General features: G+C 43.9%; 1 protein-coding gene across 1 annotated transcript in view; it reads left to right on the forward strand.

The window, feature by feature from the left end:
- Positions 1-20,513, forward strand: part of GABBR2 (gamma-aminobutyric acid type B receptor subunit 2) — a 422,753-nt gene that overhangs the window by 164,042 nt on the left and 238,198 nt on the right. The window contains exon 3 of the mRNA XM_003820625.6: positions 4,848-5,018. Coding sequence (XP_003820673.4) covers positions 4,848-5,018 — 171 coding nt within the window. The remainder of the gene's footprint in view (positions 1-4,847; positions 5,019-20,513) is intronic.

A 20,513-nucleotide genomic window follows, 5' to 3' on the forward strand; every position in this document is an offset into this window, starting at 1 on the left:
TGCAGTATTAATAACAAGCGTGATACAGTATCAAACAAAAAGCAATAAAATGACAAAGAGGTTTATTTTATCTTGATAAATATTTCAATCTTCACTCGCTCAATGAATATCTATTAAGTGCCTGTTATTTGCACTAGGCAAAAGTATACATTGCTGAAAAATGAAGACATAATTGTGATGAACATTTATGCTCAAAACAAGATAAAATGAACACATATAAAGCAAAAACAGTTGAAATACATGAAGAAATGGTCAGAGACAATAGAAAAAAGTTTAACAAACTTCTCAGCCTTTGATAGATCAAGTAAACAAAAATACAAAGCGTATGATAATGTAATTAGTTTGGTTATATCTATTATGCATAAGTAGTCTAATAAAGAATTCTATAGCTTATGACTATAGATTTCATCTTTTTTCCAGCCACCATCGAACTTGTACAGAAGTTGATTGTATAATAGGCCACAAAGAAAATCTCAATAAATTCCAAAAGCAGACACTGCACTTGCCAAATTCTCAAAATAATGCAATAAAACTAGAAATTATAACAAAACTAGAAATTAAATTTTAAAATACTCTCCAAAATAAATCCTTGGCTAGGAATTAACTCAAAGCCTCAATCACAATCTGTTCAGAAACAAACTTGGTTATGCGAAACAAGGCAGGAGAGCTCAGAAAGCTTGGTCTCCAAGTTAGGGCCCTAATGCTAATAGCCCTGGTGATGCCAGATGCTGGGTGACTGTGCAAGGGGAAGAAGGCCTGGGGAGCATGTAGGAGGCAGGTAGATAGTCATCCATGGGAGAAAGCGCACTCATGTTAGGGTCCTATAGACCCGGGTTCAAGTCCTGCTTCTACCTCTTATTAGCTATAGTGGAATTTTGATATCTTATTTCGGGGCTGCAGTCTACTTATTCCAAACCAGGGGTGTGGAGCTGTATCTGTGGTCCTCAACCCTCACTGAGCATCATAATCACCTGGAAAATTTTTAAATAATACTGATGCTTGGGCTAGATGCCCAGAGATTCTGATTCAGTTCGTTTGGAGTGGGACCAAGTCATCAGTATTCTTTAAAATCTCCCCAAATAACTCCAGTGTGCCAAGAACCCCAGAGCTAGATGATTTCTCAGATGTCTGTTAGTTTTGAAGTCCAGCAGTGCTACTGGGCACCTGCAGTTTTTGCCCATGGAAGAAAGTTTCAGGAGGCTAAAGCCAGAGAAACAGTGACGCAAAGCAATCTAATCAAAGCGTGCATTATCTCAAATGGTGCAGAAAATGTCAGTGCCAGTTAATATTTTGCACCCAACATGATTTAGACCCGGGGCACATATTGTACTCCAAGCCTATTGTAAACACAATGGGCCATTTATTCACTGAACAGTAACCACGGTAATTACCCACAGGGAAAACATGAGGTTGTTCAAGCAACAATTAATTGTGGACCTGGAACTAATGGGACAATAATGGTAAAGTAGCAACCAGAGTGTGATTAAGAAATCACATCAGAAAGCCAATATTTTCCAAATTGTATTAGATAAGGATTTTTGGGGATGTGATGGTATATATAATGTCCCTGTCCTGAAATAGTTGCTCCCAGGTTTTTCTAATAGCTCCTTCTCCCACTGGTGAGCATAGGAGGCTTGCAGTGTTTTTAATCTTGTGAGAAGAATCACAGACAGTAGGTTTGAGGGGACTATAGAGAGCTTTATTTCCCACACTCACTACGGGACCTAAATGTCAACTGAAGGCAGGTGTGCAGACCTTGATTTGGTTGGAATGATCCTCTTTGTGAATATGATGGAAGCCACTGATTCTTTTTTTCAGAAAAATGTGCATGTCTGTCTGCACATACATGGCCATGCAAATCCTTTCCTACAGTTTTCAGGGGGTTCACAGACACTTTGAAGCCCTTCTGTTCTCACTACGTTGTGGTCCAGTCTTTGCTTGCACACCTCCAGACACAGGGATCTCACTACTTCTGATGGCAGGTTTTCCAAGGCCAGACAACTCTGATGTGAATGTTCCTCAATGTGTCCAGTTGAAATTTCCCTCTCATTAGTCCTCGTCTACCAAGAATCTTTGAACACTGACAAAAGTCATTCTACCTTTGACCTTTACCGGTCTTGGGGTGTCTCTCTGTTGGATCTTAGAAGATGGTTTCTACAGGGGCTCTGTAGCTTCAGGTAATGGCTGAATTACTGTTGTGTGGTCAGCTCCAATAGATAGGAGATCCAGCAGTTCTAGAGAGTGGCTGTCTACCCTCTGAACCAGACATGGAAAGGGACAAATCTCTACTGCCCCCCACAAACTTTTGTAAGGGGAACGTGGTTCTAGGGTGACAGAAGAAGCGGTAAAGCAACTTTAGCTGGAGGCTGAGGGTACCAGGATGTTATTTCCCTGGATGCTTAAATTGGAACCTAGGATGGATCAAATCCAGAGCTGCTGCTGGGACAAGCAAGGGTTTGGGGAGATGGCTGGTGGCAGCAAAGATTGAGCTTGCTTCATCCATGCCCTCTCTGGATCAAAGATTTGAATGAAACAAAAGAAGAGAAGGAGGGAGGGAGGGAGGGAAGGAGGGAGGACAGACAGACTAGAAGAAACCATGGAGAAATTATTTTATAATCTCAGAGTAAGAGAGGCCTTTCTTAAATATGACATAAAACCTGAAGTCATAAAGGAAAAAAACTGATAAATTCATCCTCATTAAAAAAAAACCATGATTACCTGGAAACGGCACTATAAACAACATCAAGAAACAAAGTACAAACTGGGAGAAAAATTAGCAACTTATATCATAAAGGGCTAATTTTCTTAATATAAAAGATCATTTCTATAAACTGATAAGGAAGACTACTAGTCAAATTAGAAAACAAGCAAAAAATGTGAACAGTTTCCAGAAAGGAACTACCAATTACTTTTACCCATAGGAAGAAGCTGGGTGTGATAGCACACCTGTAGTCACAGCGACTCAGGAGGCTGAGGCCAGAGGCTTGAGCCCAGGGGTTCAAAACCAGACTAGGCAACATAGTGAGGCCCCTTCTCTGACAGATTTTTAAATTAGCTAGGCATAGAGGCATACACCTATAGTCCCAGCTACCCCGGAGACTAAGGCAGGTGGGGATCGCTGGAACCCAGGAGTTCCAGGCTGCAGTGAGCTATGATAGCAGCATTGTACTCCAGTCTGGGCAACACAATGGACCCTGTCTCTAAATAATAAATAAATATATATATAAATAAAATTAATATAAAAAATAGAAATATTCAACTTCACTCACACTAAGAAAAATGCAAATTAGAACTATAACAAGATACCATCTTTTCACCATCATACTGCAAAGATCAAAAACTTTGATAACTACCTTCTGTGGCTGAGGCTGAGGGAAGGAACAGAGATCAGAGGAAGTGTTATGGAAGGGGTGGCATTTAGGTTGGGCCTTCAGGAACAGACAATTAAAATCCAATTTAACAACTTAACTGGCACTTAAAAGAAAAAGAAGAAATAATAAAGAGAACAACGCACAGCTTTGACTACCGAGTGTAAATTAAAATACACACACATAAAATGTAAAGGCAAACTGAGATATTTGCAGCAACTATAATAGCCTGAGTTTGAACACTATATATATAAAATATCTTCATTAAATTCAATCAGAAAAGCATTAGAATACCACTCAAAAAATAAACAAAGGACATGAAAAAGTAACTCCTAAAATAGGATATGCTACTAGTTAATAACCATAGGGAAAAGTTCAGCATTATCTATAACCATGAATGCGATATGATTCAGGGTTTTATTTGGTGATAAATCATTACAAAATTAGACAGAATAACATTTTTTACTCCCTGTGTTGGCAAAGATGTGGTGAGACTGGCCCTCTAATCATTCCTGGCTAGTAAATTTGCAAACCGATAAAGTGTTTTTTGGAAATAAGTATAAATCTTTAAAGACTCATATTCTTTATCTGGAAAATTTTACATCACAGACTCTATCTTATGGAAACATCCCAAAATATAAAACAAAAAATGCTATGTACAAAGATGCCTGTAGAATAATATGATGATAATGACAAATTAGAAATAATCGAAATAACCCCAAATTAGAAACGATTCAGTAAATTATGGTATATTCATATGCTGGAATATTGTGCAGCTATTATAAGGTTTACGAAGAGTTTTTTTTTTTTTTTTTTTTTTTTGAGACGGAGTCTCGCTCTGTCGCCCAGGCTGGAGTGCAGTGGCGCGATCTCGGCTCACTGCAAGCTCCGCCTCCCGGGTTCACGCCATTCTCCTGCCTCAGCCTCCCGAGTAGCTGGGACTACAGGCGCCCGCTACCACGCCCGGCTAATTTTTTGTATTTTTAGTAGAAACGGGGTTTCACCGTGTTAGCCAGGATGGTCTCTATCTCCTGACCTCGTGATCCGCCCGCCTCGGCCTCCCAAAGTGCTGGGATTACAGGCGTGAGCCACCGCGCCCGGCCGAAGAGTTTTTAAGGATACCGTTAAATGGGGAAAAACAGTTCAATTGTGCATGTAGAATGATTTCAGGATCTTTTTTAAAAAATTCAATCCCTGCATAGAAAAAGGACTGGGAAGGAATAGACGATAACATGAATGATGGTTCTTTAGGGAGGGGTAGATCATTGGCTATTTTTTCCCTTCTTCCTCCTTATTTTGCATTTTTAAACCTTCCCTTCCATTATGATATGTTACTCTTACAATAAAAAAGTTTTAAAAATATCTGTCCCTGTGTGTTTATGCCCTAAGTTGAAGCTAACAGTCTCTATTCCAGAAAGATGCTGGGTCACAGCTGTGAGGCTTATCAGTAAAAAGCGTTGTCTCTTTTGTGTTTTTCAGCTTTCTTTTGCTGCAACCACGCCTGTTCTAGCCGATAAGAAAAAATACCCTTATTTCTTTCGGACCGTCCCATCAGACAATGCGGTGAATCCAGCCATTCTGAAGTTGCTCAAGCACTACCAGTGGAAGCGCGTGGGCACGCTGACGCAAGACGTTCAGAGGTTCTCTGAGGTACGCTCGGCTTGTGTGGACACGGCCTGCCTTACTGCTTGCTGCTGTCATCTAGCAAAAGGCAATGTGGTTTAGTCAGGGATGGGTACTGTCACAGGGCTTTTAAGCATGTGTTGGTTAGTGCGATCAAAGCTGTTTCACCGTTGACAAAATAGAGCTGGTAGCTGAGGAATTTCACTGTGCATAGGACTGGTGGAAACCATCATCAGGAGTGAACCTTCCCTTTCATTCTTTTTATTGGCTACCTCGTGTGGCTTATTCCCTCAGTGGCCCTGTGGGCTTGTCTTTGTTACTGATGCTGTCGTGACCATCTAAGATCACAAAGTTCTACCAAGGAGGTGTGTTCATCTGTGAGGAGAGTTTTGGGGAAGGGCTGGCTTGGACCGAAGATGCCAGTGTCACCTTGGATGGGGTATAGAGTTTTGTTTGTTCTAAATGACTTACAAACACACCTTAATATATGGTAGGCAATTTTTTTGTTTTGTGTATGTGTTTTGTTGTGGAAAAAAAAAAGCCAAAATATGGGTAGTAAAAAATGTAAAAGTGTTGCTTTGTCCCAAGCCACCTGAATCATGCTTTCTCTCTGAAAGTTAACTCCTGCTTTCACTTAGGGGTTCATCTGCCTAGAACTTTTTCGATGTATTTGTTTTAAAGCCAAATGACTTCATATCATGTATGTTTCTTTTTTCACTTTACAACACATCTTAGAGGCCTTGATTAACCTCATGGTTTAAAGGGACCTGGTGTTCTGTCAGATGGGTATATCGTAACTTACCGAGCCAGCCCCTCTGAACGTTGACCACTTTTCAATGGGACAACCATACTCTCATGGCTAGGTGTGCGTCTTGGCAGTAGACTTCTAGAAGTGGAATTGCTGGGCCATTTAAAAATTTGAGAAGGACTGACTTCCAAAAAGGCAGTTCTAATTTCTAGTCCCACCAACAGCATTTGAAAATTCCCATTTTCACATATCCTGACTAACAGTGGATATTAACAAATATTTGAAACATTAGCCTCACTCAGATGAGTACAAAATGGCCTCCTGTCTTTTTTCCCATTTGCTTTGTGCCTCCTCCTTTCCTTTCTATTCCCATGTGTGCTTTTGATACTTGGAGCCTCCAAAAACACAAGACAAACCAAGTGTTCTTAGCAGCCCAAGAGAAACAAACTTTAGCCATGTGGAGGATTTCCATGTGTGAGTCAGGGGTCTAGACAGACCTCAGCCGGAGCAGTGGGGGCAGACACACAGCCTCTTGCCAGCCTGAGAATGGGGAAAGGCCGGGCAGGGTGGCAAGAAAGTTGGGAGTAGAACAGGGCTGGTAATCAGCAGACCTGGTTTCCACTGCAGCTCTGTACTTACCTTCTGAGGTTCTTGCCGCCTGTCTCTTCCATGGGAAGGAGAGACCACTTCATACATTGGCTGTGTGACCTTGGAGACGTTACCTTGCTTCTCTGAGCTTCGATTCCTCCCCTGTAAAATGGGGACAATAACTTCTTGCATGCCTCCCTGCAGGGCTTCTGCCAAAATCCAATGAGTAATGGATCTGAAAGAGCTTCGTAAACTGTAAAGTTCATACACAGAGAGGGTTGTTTTTGGAGGTGCGTGAAAAGTGGAAGTGTTTGGCCCCACTGTCTGTGGGTATCCAAACAAGGCAAGCTTTTCCCAGGCAAGACTGCTCGTCATCTTCCCACCTCTCTGTTTCTCAGCCCCTAGGAGGAGGCACAAAGGGAACTTGACCTCCAGCGGGAGTGACTCATTGCCAAACGCTGAAGAGGCTTTTGCTGAAAGGCCGCCTTCATAGAGAAGCGAGAAATGTTCTAAAATGAGAGTGAAACAAGTGGATGGTGGAGGATAAGAAGGACCCATCCCATGGCCCCATTAACATTGGACTCTACTAGGATTTAGAGAGACTTGCTTTTTCCTTTTTCTTTTCTTTTTCTTTTCTTTTTTTTTTTTAGATGAAGTCTCACTCTGTCACCAGGCTGGAGTGCACTGGCGCAATCTCGGCTCATTGCAACCTCTGCCTCCTAGGTTCAAGCAATTCTCCTGCCTCAGCCTCTCGAGTAGCTGGGACTACAGGCACGTGCCACCACACCCAGCTAATTTATGTATTTTTAGTAGAGACGGGGTTTCACCATATTGGCTAGGATGGTCTCGATCTCTTGACCTCTTGATCTGCTCACCTCAGCTTCCCAAAGTGCTCCCAAAGTGGCATGAGCCACCGGGCCCGGCCAGACCTGCTTTTTTCTAATAGCATCTTTGGCTGTCAGAGCCTGAAGGACCCTTAGAGACATATCTCCTACCCTCCTCATTTTGTAGAAGGGGAAACTAAGGCCCAGAGAGGGAAGGGGACAAAGTTCAAGGTTTCAAGGCACCTCTGAAGTCATGAAAGATTGTTCACAGAAAAGTCAGGACTAAATTTTGGGGTCCTGAACCCCTCAGTTCAGACTTCCCATTTCTCCTTCTTTTCTTCTCTAGCTTCCTGGAATTGCATAGGAACTACCTGCATATAGCCTAAGAGGTTTGAAATTCCCACCAGACTGGTTCTAAAGGGGGTAAATTGTGAGCCCTGACATTGGTTGTGTGCCTTATAGATTCCCAAAAACTCTCACAGACAGCCACCCTGTAAGGAGGAGTGATGGTTCCCATTTTACAGATGGGGAAACTGAGGTTTGCAGAGGGTGGGAGGTCTCTTGCCCCAGGGCGCATGCTGGTAAAGAGCCCAGGCAGGGCTGGAAGCTGTACCCTCAGGCTGTTGCTGTGTGTCCTCGCTACATGGTCCTCACTGGGTAATCTCAGGTCTTGACTGTTGGGTAGCACATCTTTCCCCTTGCACAGCCGTGTTGGGGCCCTCAGCCAGGGTTTCAGGGCATCTCAGTGGGAAACCTCTTTTCCCGAGGACAGGATGCTGCTTGCTGGTATTGCTGGCAAGGACCTCTCTTGATTTAAATCTCTCAGCCCAGCTGACTCCTCTTTGTGCCCAAGGGCTTTGGCATCCCTCTCTCAATGTCTGGGCTGCATCGCTGGAGTGCAGGCCCTGGAAACTCGCCAGGGGCTAACAGCTTTTCATGAGTGCAAAGGAAACTGGATTCCTTTTATGAAACTGGTCGATCAGCAACGTCAAGCACTTCTGTTCCGGACTGGTGCACTGGAAGGAATGTCAAGTGAAAGAAATCCTGAAGTCGGAGGGGGTGGTGGAGGGGCTTTACTCCCAAGGAGCTTATTACTGTGGCATTAGGACTATGGAAGCAGGTAGAAGGCTGAGGGCCATCCCACCTAGGGACCAGCTGCTCCTGTGAGCACCTCCAACCTCTGAGTTTCAAGGTAAGCCCATGGTAACCCAGAGGCTGCTCAGGACTTGGGTCCGAGGTACTGATCTCTAGGCCCACTTTGGCCAAGCATGGCTGCGTGACCCCAGGCAATTCACTTTCCCATGCTGACCCTAGGATGTATCAGATCTAGAGCTGCTGCTGGGACCAGGGTTCCATGGAGAGAATTGGCTACTGGAAAGTTTCAACTTGCTCTGCCATGCCCCCTCTGGATGAAAGATGTAAATGAGACAAAAGAAGGAAGGATTTGGTACCAGGTGGGCTGATCTCTGAGCCCATCCTTGCTAAGTGATGGCTGTGAGATCCTAGGCCTCATAGAGATCCACTTTTCCCTTGTGTAAAATGGGGCTATTTATCCTACCTCGCAGGTACTGAAGATGAGATGGTTAAGTGAGAAAACAGAAATGAAAGATCTCTGTGTAGTAGGTGCTCACTAAATAGCTATTTGCTTCTCCAGTGATTCATGGGGCAAACTGAAAATGCAGGCCCATTCACTCAAAAAATCAGTGTGGCCTCCTATGTGCCATGGTCTGTGATGGGCCCTGTGCTGTGGAGGACCAGAGATCAATGACACAGCCTGGGGGTGAGTGGTGAGGCTTCCTGCATTGTGTTCTCAACTCTGGCTGCTCGCTAGAATCACCAGGGAAATTTTGATTTTAATACAAAATAAAATGTACATTTTTGGATTTTCTTCCATTTCCTTTTCTTCACTGTTAATAGCCTTATTGAGATATAATTTACATACCATACAGTTCATCCGTTGTTAATGTACAGTTCAATTATTTTTTATAAATTTTTTATGTTGGCCAGGTGTGGTGGCTCACACCTGTAATTCCATCACTTTGGGAAGCCAAAGTGGAAGGATTGCTTGAGCCCAGAAGTTTGAGACCAGCCTGGAGAACATGACAAAGCCCTGTCTCTACAAAAAAAATACAAAAATTAACTGGGCATGATGGTGCACACCTATAGTTCAAGCTACCTGAGAGGCTTGAGCCCAGGAGTTCAAGGCTGCAGTGAGCTATGATTGCCCTACTGCACATTTTAACTTGGGAGACAGTGAGACCCTGTCTCAAAAAAAAAAAAAGTATGTGTTTGTGCAACCATCGCCACAATCCAGTTTTAGAACACTTCATCACTCTAAAAATTCCCATGTGCCCATTTGTAGTCAGTTCCACCCCCCAGCCCCAGGAATAGTTTTACCTTTTCTGGAAATTTCATATAAATAGAATTAAAGAACACGTAGTCTTTTGTGTCTGGCTTCTTTCACTTAGCGCAGTGTTTGAGGCACATCATGCTGTGGCATGTGGCGGTGGTTTGTTTCTTTCTACTGCTGAGTGGTAATCCCTTGTATGGATGGAACATCTGGGGAGCTTTGAAAATCCTGATGCCCAGGCCATCCCCAGAGCAATCACACTGGACGACCCTGGTGTTGGAGCCTGTCCAAGCTCTCCAGGTGGCTTCAGTGTGTCGCCAGCGTTGAGAACTCACGTCCTGCGTAATTGGCTCAGAGTCAGGAGCTCAGGGTGGAAGTGACGCCCTCTGGTGGTGGGAGACCTTGAGCTCAAAGTAGCCCCATTCTACCTGGTGGCCTCGGTCTACTTGTGGCCCTCAGCAGGCCTGGGGACTGAGGAGCAGGATGGAGAAGGTGGAAGGAGGCCTTGGTCCAGTGCTGGGGGCCCTGCCAGATGGAAGACAACAGTAGGGGTGTGAAGAGTTGGGTGGTCCACGAAGTCTGTGTTGGAAAGGGATAGGCAGGCAGGTAACCCGTGTGCACATTGAGGGGCTGTGGTAAGGAACTGGAGGGTTGTTGGGAGGCTGTGGACAGAGCCAGAAGAGGGGCATAAGTACCGAGAGTCCAGACCCTGGTGATGTGTGAAGACCCATTGTGGCATGGAGGTGCAGGTCACTGGAATTTAGGGCAAGGAGCTGAGAGGCCAGAGTGCTGAGTGATGTCACATGGGCACTGTGGGCCCAGGAGGGAGATAGGGCTTGGGGTGGAGATGAAGGCAGTGGGCAGGGGATGCCTAGAAAGACAGCAGAGGGAGGCAGAGACATTTGGGTCTCTCCCCCTTTTCAAGTCTTATGGTCTACCCAACCATCCTCACCAAGTTATTCTTTGGGCTCTCAATTCTATGTTGCAGCTAACCAACTAAGTGCTTAAGTACCCGTAAGCCAATCACTTGCTGTCTCTGGGTCTCAGTTTCCCTTTCTGTAAGCTAAGAGAATTGGGCCAGTTGACCTCTAAGATCCCTCCTAGCTCAAAGAATTTTGGATTCTAGGATGTGAGCTTATGGAGACCTGGCCTTTGACCCTGATCCTGCCACTCCCAGGGACATGGCCATGAGAATTACTTGCCTCTTTGTGCCTCTGCTTTGTTTGTTTAAGAGACTAATTTTAGAGGATTTTAAATTCATAGCAAAATTGAGAGTAAGGTACAGAGATTTCCCATACGCTCCCTGCCCCCACACAGGCACAGCCTCCTCATTCTCACCATCCCTGTCAGAGTGGCCCATTTGTTACAACTGATGAATCTACATTGACAGGGCATCATCACCCAGACTCCAGAGTTTACATTAGGGTTCACTCTTGGTGGGGTATATTGAATGGTTTTGGACAAATGTGTAATGACATGTATTCATCATTATAGTATCATTAGAGTGTTTTCACCACCCTAAAAGTCCTCTGTCTTTTTACTGATCCCCATAGTTTTGCCTTTTCCATAATGTCGTTTAGTTGGAATCATACGGAATGTAGCCTTTTCAGATTGGCTTATTTCCCTTCTTTAATACGCATTTAACTTTCCGCCATGTCTTTTCATTGCTTGATAGCTTGTTTAGTTTTAGTGCTGAATTAACACAGCTGTCCCCTAGTAACCATGGGGGATTGGTTCCCAGACCCCCATGGGTACCAAAATCTGAGAATCCTCAAGTCACTGATATAAAATGGTGTAGTGTTTGCATATAGCCTATGCACATCCTCCCATATTCTTTAAATTATCTCTAGATTACCTTTAATACCTAATACAGTGTAAATGCTAGGTAAATAGTTGTTATACTGCATTGGGTTTTTTTGTGTTATTTTTTGTTGCTCTGTTGTTATTTATTTATTTATTTATTTATTTTTAAAATATCCTCCATCCGGGCTGAGTGTGGTGGCTCATGCCTGTAATCCCAGCACTCTGGGAGACTGAGGTGGGCAGATCACCTGAGGTCAGGAGTTCAAGACCAGCCTGACCAACATGGTGAAACCCTGTCTCTACTAAAAATACAAAAAAATTAACTGGGCATGGTAGCGGGCGCCTGTAATCCCAGCTACTTGGGAGGCTGAGGCAGGAGAATCACTTGAACCTGAGAGGTGGAGGTTGCAGTGAGCTGAGATGGCACTACTGTCCTTCAGCCTGGCAACAGAGTGAGACTCTGTTCCCCCGGTGTCCCCCTGAAAAAAAATATCCTCAATCCATGGTTGGTTGAATCCATGGATGAGGAGCCTGTGGTTACCAAGTGTCAACTGTATCCATTGTCAGGATGTACCACAGTTTATCCATTCATCTGCTGAAGGATATCTTGGTGGCTTCTCATTTTTTGCAATTATTAATAAAGCTGCTCTAAACATCCATGCGCAGGATTTTTTGTGGACATCAGATTTCAGCTCTTTGGGTAAATACCAAGAAGCTCCATTGCTGGATCATATGGTAAGGGTATGTTTCATGTTGTAAGAAAACGCCAAACTGTCTTCCAAAGTGGCTGTACCATTTTGCATTCCCACCAGCAATGAATGAGAGTTTCTGTGACTCCCCATCCTCTCCAGTATTTGGTATTGTCAGCGTTCTGGAGTTTGGCCATTCTAATAGATGTGCAGTGGTATCTTGTTGTTTTAATTTGCATTACCCTCATGTCATATGATGTGGAGCATCTTTTCGTAGGCTTCTTTGCCATCTTTTTTTCATCTTGAGCATGAGGATAATAATAGCACCTACCTCTTAGGGTTGTTGGGAGGATTCAATGTGTTAGGATACTTAAAGTACTAAGAAAAGTGCCTGGCTTATCCTCAGCACCACGCAAGGGGCAGCTGTTATTTTTATTATCATCCAGAATCAGGTTCCTTAGCCCGTGGCTGGACCCTATTCAGGAGCCCCACTGCATGGCTGAGTTTCTGTGCCTGCCATGAGCATGGCTGCCTTTCCCTTTTCTCCCTCCAAGCTCCAAGACTCCCCACCTAGTCACTGGTCCTCAGTGATCTCGAGGCTTCTGAGGCTGACCTTTCCGTACTGGTGACCTCTCTCAAGTGGCAGGCCCCACTGAGGTGAGGCCCTTAATCTGCCCGAGACCAAAAGGTCACCATCTGCAGAGCTTCCTCTTCAAAGCACCTGCCCTTTCAGGCCCTCCAGGGCCCTGCCTAGCCCTTTGAAACCTTTACCCCTTGCTAAGTTGCCATCTGCCCCACCAAAAGGGCCTCGGGTCAACTCCTCTAAAGTTGCTGCTTACTCTTCCAGAGTAGTAGCCTGGGAGACACTCCTGCAGGGGAGGAAGGGGAGACCCTGGGCTTGCATCTAATCTAGAAGCCACCCTTGTTAGAATCATCATCCTCTCCTGCTGCTCTGAGCAGGAACAAGCTCCTTAGCATGGCTTGAGACCCTTTATGGTCTCTCTGAGGCCTCCTCCTCTGTCTCACCTGCAGTCACTTCTTCCTTTGCCCCTTTGGTCCAGCCACACCTCCATGCTGGCTTCTCTCTTGGCAGGAACATCCTGCCCTCCATCTGGCTCAACCTCCCCAGCTGGCTCCAGGTGTGCCGTCTCTGTGTTCTTCCTCCTCATTTTTCTCCCCATACCAGTTCTTTGCATGATGCAGCACAAGACACCATTTGCTTCCTCATCTCTCACCCACTGTCACTGGATGGGGGATGAGATGAGATGATGAATGAGAGCCACAGCAGATCCCTGTGTCCCCTCACCCTGCATGCTCCCTGGTGCAGGTATGTTCAGTGAGGATTTCAGTACATGATTCTTGATCCATTAGGCCAGATTCTTAGGGACAAATGCAGTTCTTTCCCTCCTGTTTTCCTGAGTCCACCTGTTCCTGGGATGGTGAGATGAAGGTGTAAGGGGTGCAGAGAAACCCCAGCCCCAGCATCCAGGCTTGTGAAGAGTCCATTCCCTCTCTTGACTGCCTCCTGCCTGAGTCACCCGGGCCATCTGGAAGAGCAGCAGGGAATGACGGATGATTCTAACAAGGGTGACTCCTAGGTTAGATGCAAGCCCAGGGTCTCCCTGTCCTCCCCTGCAGGAGTGTCTCCCAGGATACTGCTCTGGAAGAGTAAGCAGTAACTTTAAAGGAGTTGACCCGAGGCCCCTTTGGTGGGACAGATGGCAACTTGGCAAGGGGGGATGGTTGCAAAGGGCCAGGCAGTTCTGGCAGAGTCAGCAAGTCTGACTCCTGCAGAATTCCACTCAGGTCATGCCATCATTTCTTAACTTGAAGTCTTTTTTGGATGTGACATTGTTTGTTGGTGGAAATTCTTCTAGAGATCTCAGTGGAAAGTTCTGGACCAGCCATTGGCATCAACAGTCCCCAGGAACCTGCCACGTGCTTGCTTATAGGTGTTGGGCTTTGGGAATGCACACACGGTAGTTTGTGTCCAAGTTAATTTTCCTGAATTTGTCATCCTGGGAGAATTTTTTCCTGAGTTGTTAATGCTTCAGAATCCTCTCTCTTCAGGACTGGGCAATACTGACTTCTACACCAGTCGTTCTCAAAGTGTGGTCCCTGGACCAGCATCATCAGCAGGACCACTTGGGCTCTGTCCCAGCCCCAGTGAATCAGACACTGTGGGATGGGCTCAGCTTTATGATTTTGATGCAGCTAGAGTGTGAGAACCACTGCACTGAAGGAATGGACAGCCTTCAGGTGGGACCACTGTGCTCCCAAGCTCACTTTAGCTAAGAACAAGGCCAAGCACACTTGGAGGGCTGAGCAACCTCTGAGCTCTGCCCTTGGCATCCCTCCTGGCTGCAGGATCACCTGGGCTGCCAGCGTATCTGCAGATCTTTTATCATTAGGAGACAGAGGGGACTCCGACGATTCAGATTCTAATCCTAATGGTACTAGTGCCCCACCTCTGGCCCCAACTTTTATCTGAAGAACTTGCCAATGCTTTTAGGTGACTTGGCTGCCTGCCCAAGCAAGCATCCTCTCCTTCTCTGTGCTCTTCCCTTGAGCTCTGCAAGGGGCCAGGCCTGTGGGTCAGCCAGCAGGAAAAGTTTCTTATCTGTCCTGTCCAGACCTTGGTGGTTGTTTGTGGCAGCCTCTTTGGCATTTGAAGGGTTAGGGTAGGTCCATTATTTCCCAGAGAATGGTTTAAATATGTGATATGATTTTTGTACAATCTTAACATCTCTGTATTTGTGTTATTATACACTAGGAAAAAGTAAAATGATGACTAGCACATCAAAACTGTACTTCATGGATGTTATTGCTTAAGATGGAATCCCTGTTTAAAAAGTGACACCGTTCAATTGAAAATACTAATTAATGCTTACACGGGTGGTGCACAGACATGGTGAAATGGCCTCTAAGAGGTGCAGGAGTGACTGAAGTTTGGGGACCACTGGGATGAATAAAAAGCACTTAGCTGCCTGTTTATTTAACTCATAAGGATAGATGGGTGAAGGGTGGGGAGTGGGACTGGCAATAGACTTCTCCTTGAAACTCTGATCTAAAGCAGATAATCAATGGGAAAGGCATTTGATCGATGTCAAGAATCAGCCCCACAGGCCTTCAGTCTTCTGCTGAGGCTCCATAGGGACAGATCCTGGGGTTCAAGCAACACTTGTTCTTTCATGTGAATGTTCCCCGTGGGAAGTGCAGCCCACTAGCAGTGCTCTGTCCTACCCACCCCTGCAGAGTGGGAAGACCCCACCTAGGTGAGAGCCACCGCCTGTCAGGGGCTCCAGTTTCTAGTGCTTCTGCCATCTTGGAGCAGTGTGTGCACATCTGGGGCATTTCCAGGATGTTTTGCTCAGTGGTGGCTGCCATGGCTAAGCCTGCTGAAGACAGATGTCCGAGCTTGGATGCCTTTATCTGGCTCAGAGCTCCTGCCCTCAGGACAGATGGCCCACTAGTCTCCTCCTCCCTCTACTCCAGAGCAGAGAGAAGATGGCTGTCCCATTTTTGGTTCAAAAGGAAGACCTCAGGACCTAGTGGATGGTCCCCCATAACACTCCACACCAGGTCCTCAGAGTGGAGTCCTTCTCACCACTCCACATGGACCCCGCTCAGAGAGGCTAGGGTGACTGGCCGTGGGTCTGTGGTGCCAACACCAGGCTCCTGAAGGGCTGGGTGAGTGTTGTACTCTTTGCTCAAGAGGGCATGTGATATTACATAAATATATCCTCCACTCAAGCTGTGAGGATCCTGGAACATGGCGTTGACTGAGTGTGCCTTCTTCAAAACAGTCCACAGGAGATCCTTCAGGTCTCTGGGGGAAAAGGACCATCCACAGTGACCTCAGCACCCTCACCAGGGACACTTCCTGGTGCCACCTGCCCAGCCCCGGGCCAGGCTCCCAGGGCAGGACTCAAGCCTTGCGAAGCAACCCTTCCCCCTCTATACACACACACATCAGGACCTTAGGAGTAGGAAAATGTGATTAAAATCTCATCTGCCAGTTATTGAGAACCTACTGTGTGCCAGGTAGTTATGTTCAATTATTCAGCATGGTGTGGTCTCCCTATTTTTTTTTTTGAGATGGGGTTACCCTCCATCATCCAGATTGGAGTACAGTGGTGCAGTCGTAGCTCACTGCAGCCTCAAACTCCTGGGCTCAAGAGATCTTCTGGCTCAGGTTCCCAAATAGCTGAGACTACAGGCACACGCCACCGCGCCTGGTTATTTTTATTTTATTTTATTTTTTGTTGAGACAGAGTCTCATTTTGTTGCCCAGGCTGGTCTCGAACTTCTGGGCTCAAATGACCCTCCCACCTTGGCCTCCCAAAGTGCTGGTATTACAGGTGTGAGCCACAGCACCTGGCGCTGTCTCCCTTTTAGAGAGCAGACTCACTCAGGGAGAATTAAGTAATGCCAGGGTCTCATAGCCACGAAGTGGCAGGTATAGACATGAACCCTGGTTTGTGCCTGCCCTTGTGAAGAAGAGGAAGCCAGGAGTCTGGGGCCAATATCCCCCCAAGTCCCTGTACCCCACCTACCACAGAAGCAGGGAGGTGAATATACAGGCCAATCAACCATGTCTCAAGGGGACCTCTTCACAGTCCTTTGGAATTTTTGCCATGGGATCCTGCATTTAATTTTTATTATTTTCTCAAGTTGGGAATCTCAGAACAGAGCACTGTCCCTTCACGCTGCTCCTACCACCCTTCCCGGGACACGTTGTTTCTGCCGGTCCTCTTGGCTGACAGGGCAGTGCATCTTGTAGTGTGTAGGTTCCCTAGAGCTATTCTGGTACCTTCTGGCTGTGGTTTCTCCCCCAAGGCCCATCTGCCAGGCTTGGGTAGTGCCAGAGCTGCATGAGCAAAGGAGTGGAGTTGGGAAGGTGTGTGGAACCTTCAGGAAACAGCAAAGAGTCTGTTGGGGCTCGATAGCTCCATGAACAGAATGAGAAGTGGAAGGATGAGCTAGGAGTCAAGAAGGATGGCGAAGATCCCTGCATGCCTCTAAGTTGAGACTTTACCTGTCAGCAGTCGGGAGCCATGGATGGTTTTTAAATGAGAAGTGAGATAGTAGCAGTCCTGAGGGCCAATTGGGAGGAGCAGACCAGAGGCTGTGAAAGCAGCCAGGAGGTTACTACAGTAATTCAAAGGAAAAATAATAAGATTACAGTTACTTTCTTACCATAAAAATGTCAAGTTCTTTTCTGTGGTTATTTTTATTTTAAAGTACTAATTATTGTTTTTTAATTGTAATATGGATATGAACTCAATGCAGAAAACTTGGAAAACACAAAAGAGCACAAAGGAAAATTTAAAATTGGCCATAACCTACCCACTGAAAGGTCATCATTAACATCTAGGCTGCTGTCTTTACCATTTTTTCAATGCACATAAATGAATGTGTGTAAATAAATACATGCTCTTGCTATCGAAATGGCTTCTTAGCAATGCAGGGGGAATGTTTTCCCAGGTCAGCAAATGTTCTCCGTGACTCCGTCACCGTGACTCCTAATGGCTACAGTGCTTCTTGACTTGACCCCAATCTGTGCCATAGCCCTGATGTGTTTTGAATTGTATTTGCCTCCAGTCATATTTATCCTACAGTCTGTTCCCTTTCTTCCTATATTCCAACAATTCTGCAAATATCCTGTCCATGAACGGTCTTCTTCTTTTTTCCAAAACTATTGGGATTTTTTTTTTCTTAACATTTTTTTGGCCGGCCATTTCAAGGATTTGGGGATGGGACAGGAGGTAGATGTGTGTTTGCTCTCACCATCTTTATCCAATTCCTGTTTAAACTATTCTACCCTGTGCGTATGCCATCAGTTACTGAAGAAGGCCGCCATTATTGAACATGGAGGTAGTTGCCAATTTTTACTGATTATAAATAATGCAGTAAACTCATACTTGTACTTTTGTGGGAACATCTCTGATTATTTTCTGAAGTTAATTCCTAGAAATAGCATATGCACATTTTTGAACCTTTTGTACATATTGCCAAATTGTCCTCCAGAAAGATCATACCAATTTAGAGTTTCATAGCAGTATACGGGAGCATTCCCTGCCAATATTGTGTATTATTCTTTTCTGATTTTTGGCAATTGCTATTTTAATTTGCATTTTTTTCATTACTATTGAGATTGAATTTCTTTTTTACTAAGAATATTTCTCAGTTCTGTTTCTCCTTTTGTAAATTGGCTGTTCATGTTGTTGGCACTTTTTCCCATTAGACTGTTCTTTTTTTTAACCGATTTATAAGAGTTGTTTATAAAGTAAGGGTATCAGATCAGCCTTTTGTCACATTTGTTAAGATATTTCTCCATGTTTCATGTGACATTTAATTTTGTTTTTGATATTAGTTGATCTATTGAAAAATTTAGTGTGTTATACAGTTAAATTTATCAAGACCATTTTTTTCACCTTTCCATTATGCTTGACAAGCTCTTCCCATCTCCAAAATTTTTGTAAATACATACCTATGTTTTCTTCTAGTATATTTTTTACTTCATTCTTCAGTTTATCTGGAATTTCAGTATATGGTCTGAAATATCAACCTTTCCTCTCCTGCCATTATAGTCACTCAATTTTTCTTTCAGCACTTAATATATCTTTTTCTGATTTACTTAAAATGCCTATGCTAAATTTTATCTTTAGAAAATAATATATTACACTTTTGCATATGCTTTAGGCCAGTTCTGTATGATCGAAATATAATGCAAACCAACATATATAATTTTAAATTTTCTAGTAGCCACATTTTATAAAGTAAAAAGAAACAGGTAACATTAATTTTAATAATGTATTTTATTTAATACAACATATCCAAAATGCTATCATTTCAACATGTGTCATTAGGATTTCAAGCGCTTGATAATCACCTGTGGCTGATGGCTACTGTCTTGGATGGTGCAGCTTTTGACTGTTGCTGAGTTTTTACATTTTGTTCCATTAATCTGTCTATGCTGGAATGGGTACCTCAGGGTTCCTTTATAATATAGTTTAATGTGCAGCTCTCCTTTCTTTGTTAACAATTGCCTTCATTTTCACCAGTTTAATTCTTGGCATTTTTGTTTGAATTTTAGTTACTTTAATTAATTTGTAGAAGAGTTGACGTCTTTATAATACCATGTCTTCCCACTCATGCATATGGAACGTTTCTTGTTGGATCCTCAGCAAAGTTTTGTCATTTTCTTCATACAGGTCCTTTCCATGAACAGTTAGGTTTATTATCAGGTATTTTACATTTATTATTGCTTTGGGGAATGGGATCTAGTTTGCTTGATGTTTTTAAGTGGTTATTGGTGGGATATGAGAAAACTATTGATGTATATATCCACGTCTTATGACTGGCTACATTGAACTCCTATTATTTCTGCTAGTTTTTCCTCTCTTAATTCTCTTGGATTTTCTAGGTAGATATAATAACATCTGGAGCAAGAATAAACTTGCTTTCTATTTTCCAGCATTATGGCATCTTTATTTTCATCATTTTTCATTAAGGCGGTACTGCATAGTGGTAAATGACAGTCATAGCAGAATGACCGTCTGGGTTCTAATTCCAACTCAGCTACTTGCCAGCTGGGTGACTTTGGGCAAGTTGTTTAATTTTTCTGTGTCCCTGATAATGGGGAAATGCTAATATAACCTTAGGTGTCATGAGTATTAAAACAGCTAACACATGTAAAGCATTTAGGGCTTAGAACAGTGTCCAAAGAAGTGAATACTCACTAATTTATATATACATATATATAAAATATATATATTATTATTATATATTATTAACATATGAATAATATATGTTATTGTCGTTAATATTGCTTCATTCACTGGATGTTCTAGAGTTATATTTTAAAATAGTGATAACAGTGGGTATTCTTGCCTTGTCCTTGACTTTAATGAGAATGCTCTTAGTAAGGTTTGATGTCTGTTAGAAGAGCAGATATTCCTCATCATCTCAAGGGATGTTCTATTTTTATTTACTCAGTGTTTGTACCTATTTAGCTATGCATGCTAAAATGTCAGATGCCTTTTTAGAATTTATATTGATAGCTATGGATTTTTACTTTGATCTATTAGTGTGACAAATTATAGTCATCAGTTTCCTTGTACCCATTTGGTAATACATTCATTCATTTAAGACATATGTATTGAGTGCCTAGCTTGTGTTGGTCACCATTCTAGGTGCTGTAGACACATCAGTGAGTGAAACAAAGTCCCTGCCCTCAAGGAGCTTACATTCTAGTGGGGGAAACAAATGATTTAAAAAAATAATGAGCAAATAAATTTAAAAGATGTCAGATGATAACAAGTGCTAGGGAGACAAAGTAGAGTTAAGGGAGTAGGAAATCCCATGCAGAGAGTGGTGAAGTCAAGGAGAGCCTCAAAGAGGTGATGTTTGGGCAGCCACCTGAAAGCAGTGAGGGGCAGGTTATAAGGAGACCTGAGAGAAGAGGGTTCCAGGCAGAGAGAACAGATGCACAAAGGTCCTGAGGTGGGAGGGACT

The sequence above is a fragment of the Pan paniscus genome, chromosome 11 (assembly GCF_029289425.2).
Source record: "Pan paniscus chromosome 11, NHGRI_mPanPan1-v2.0_pri, whole genome shotgun sequence".
Classification (NCBI taxonomy): domain Eukaryota; kingdom Metazoa; phylum Chordata; class Mammalia; order Primates; family Hominidae; genus Pan; species Pan paniscus.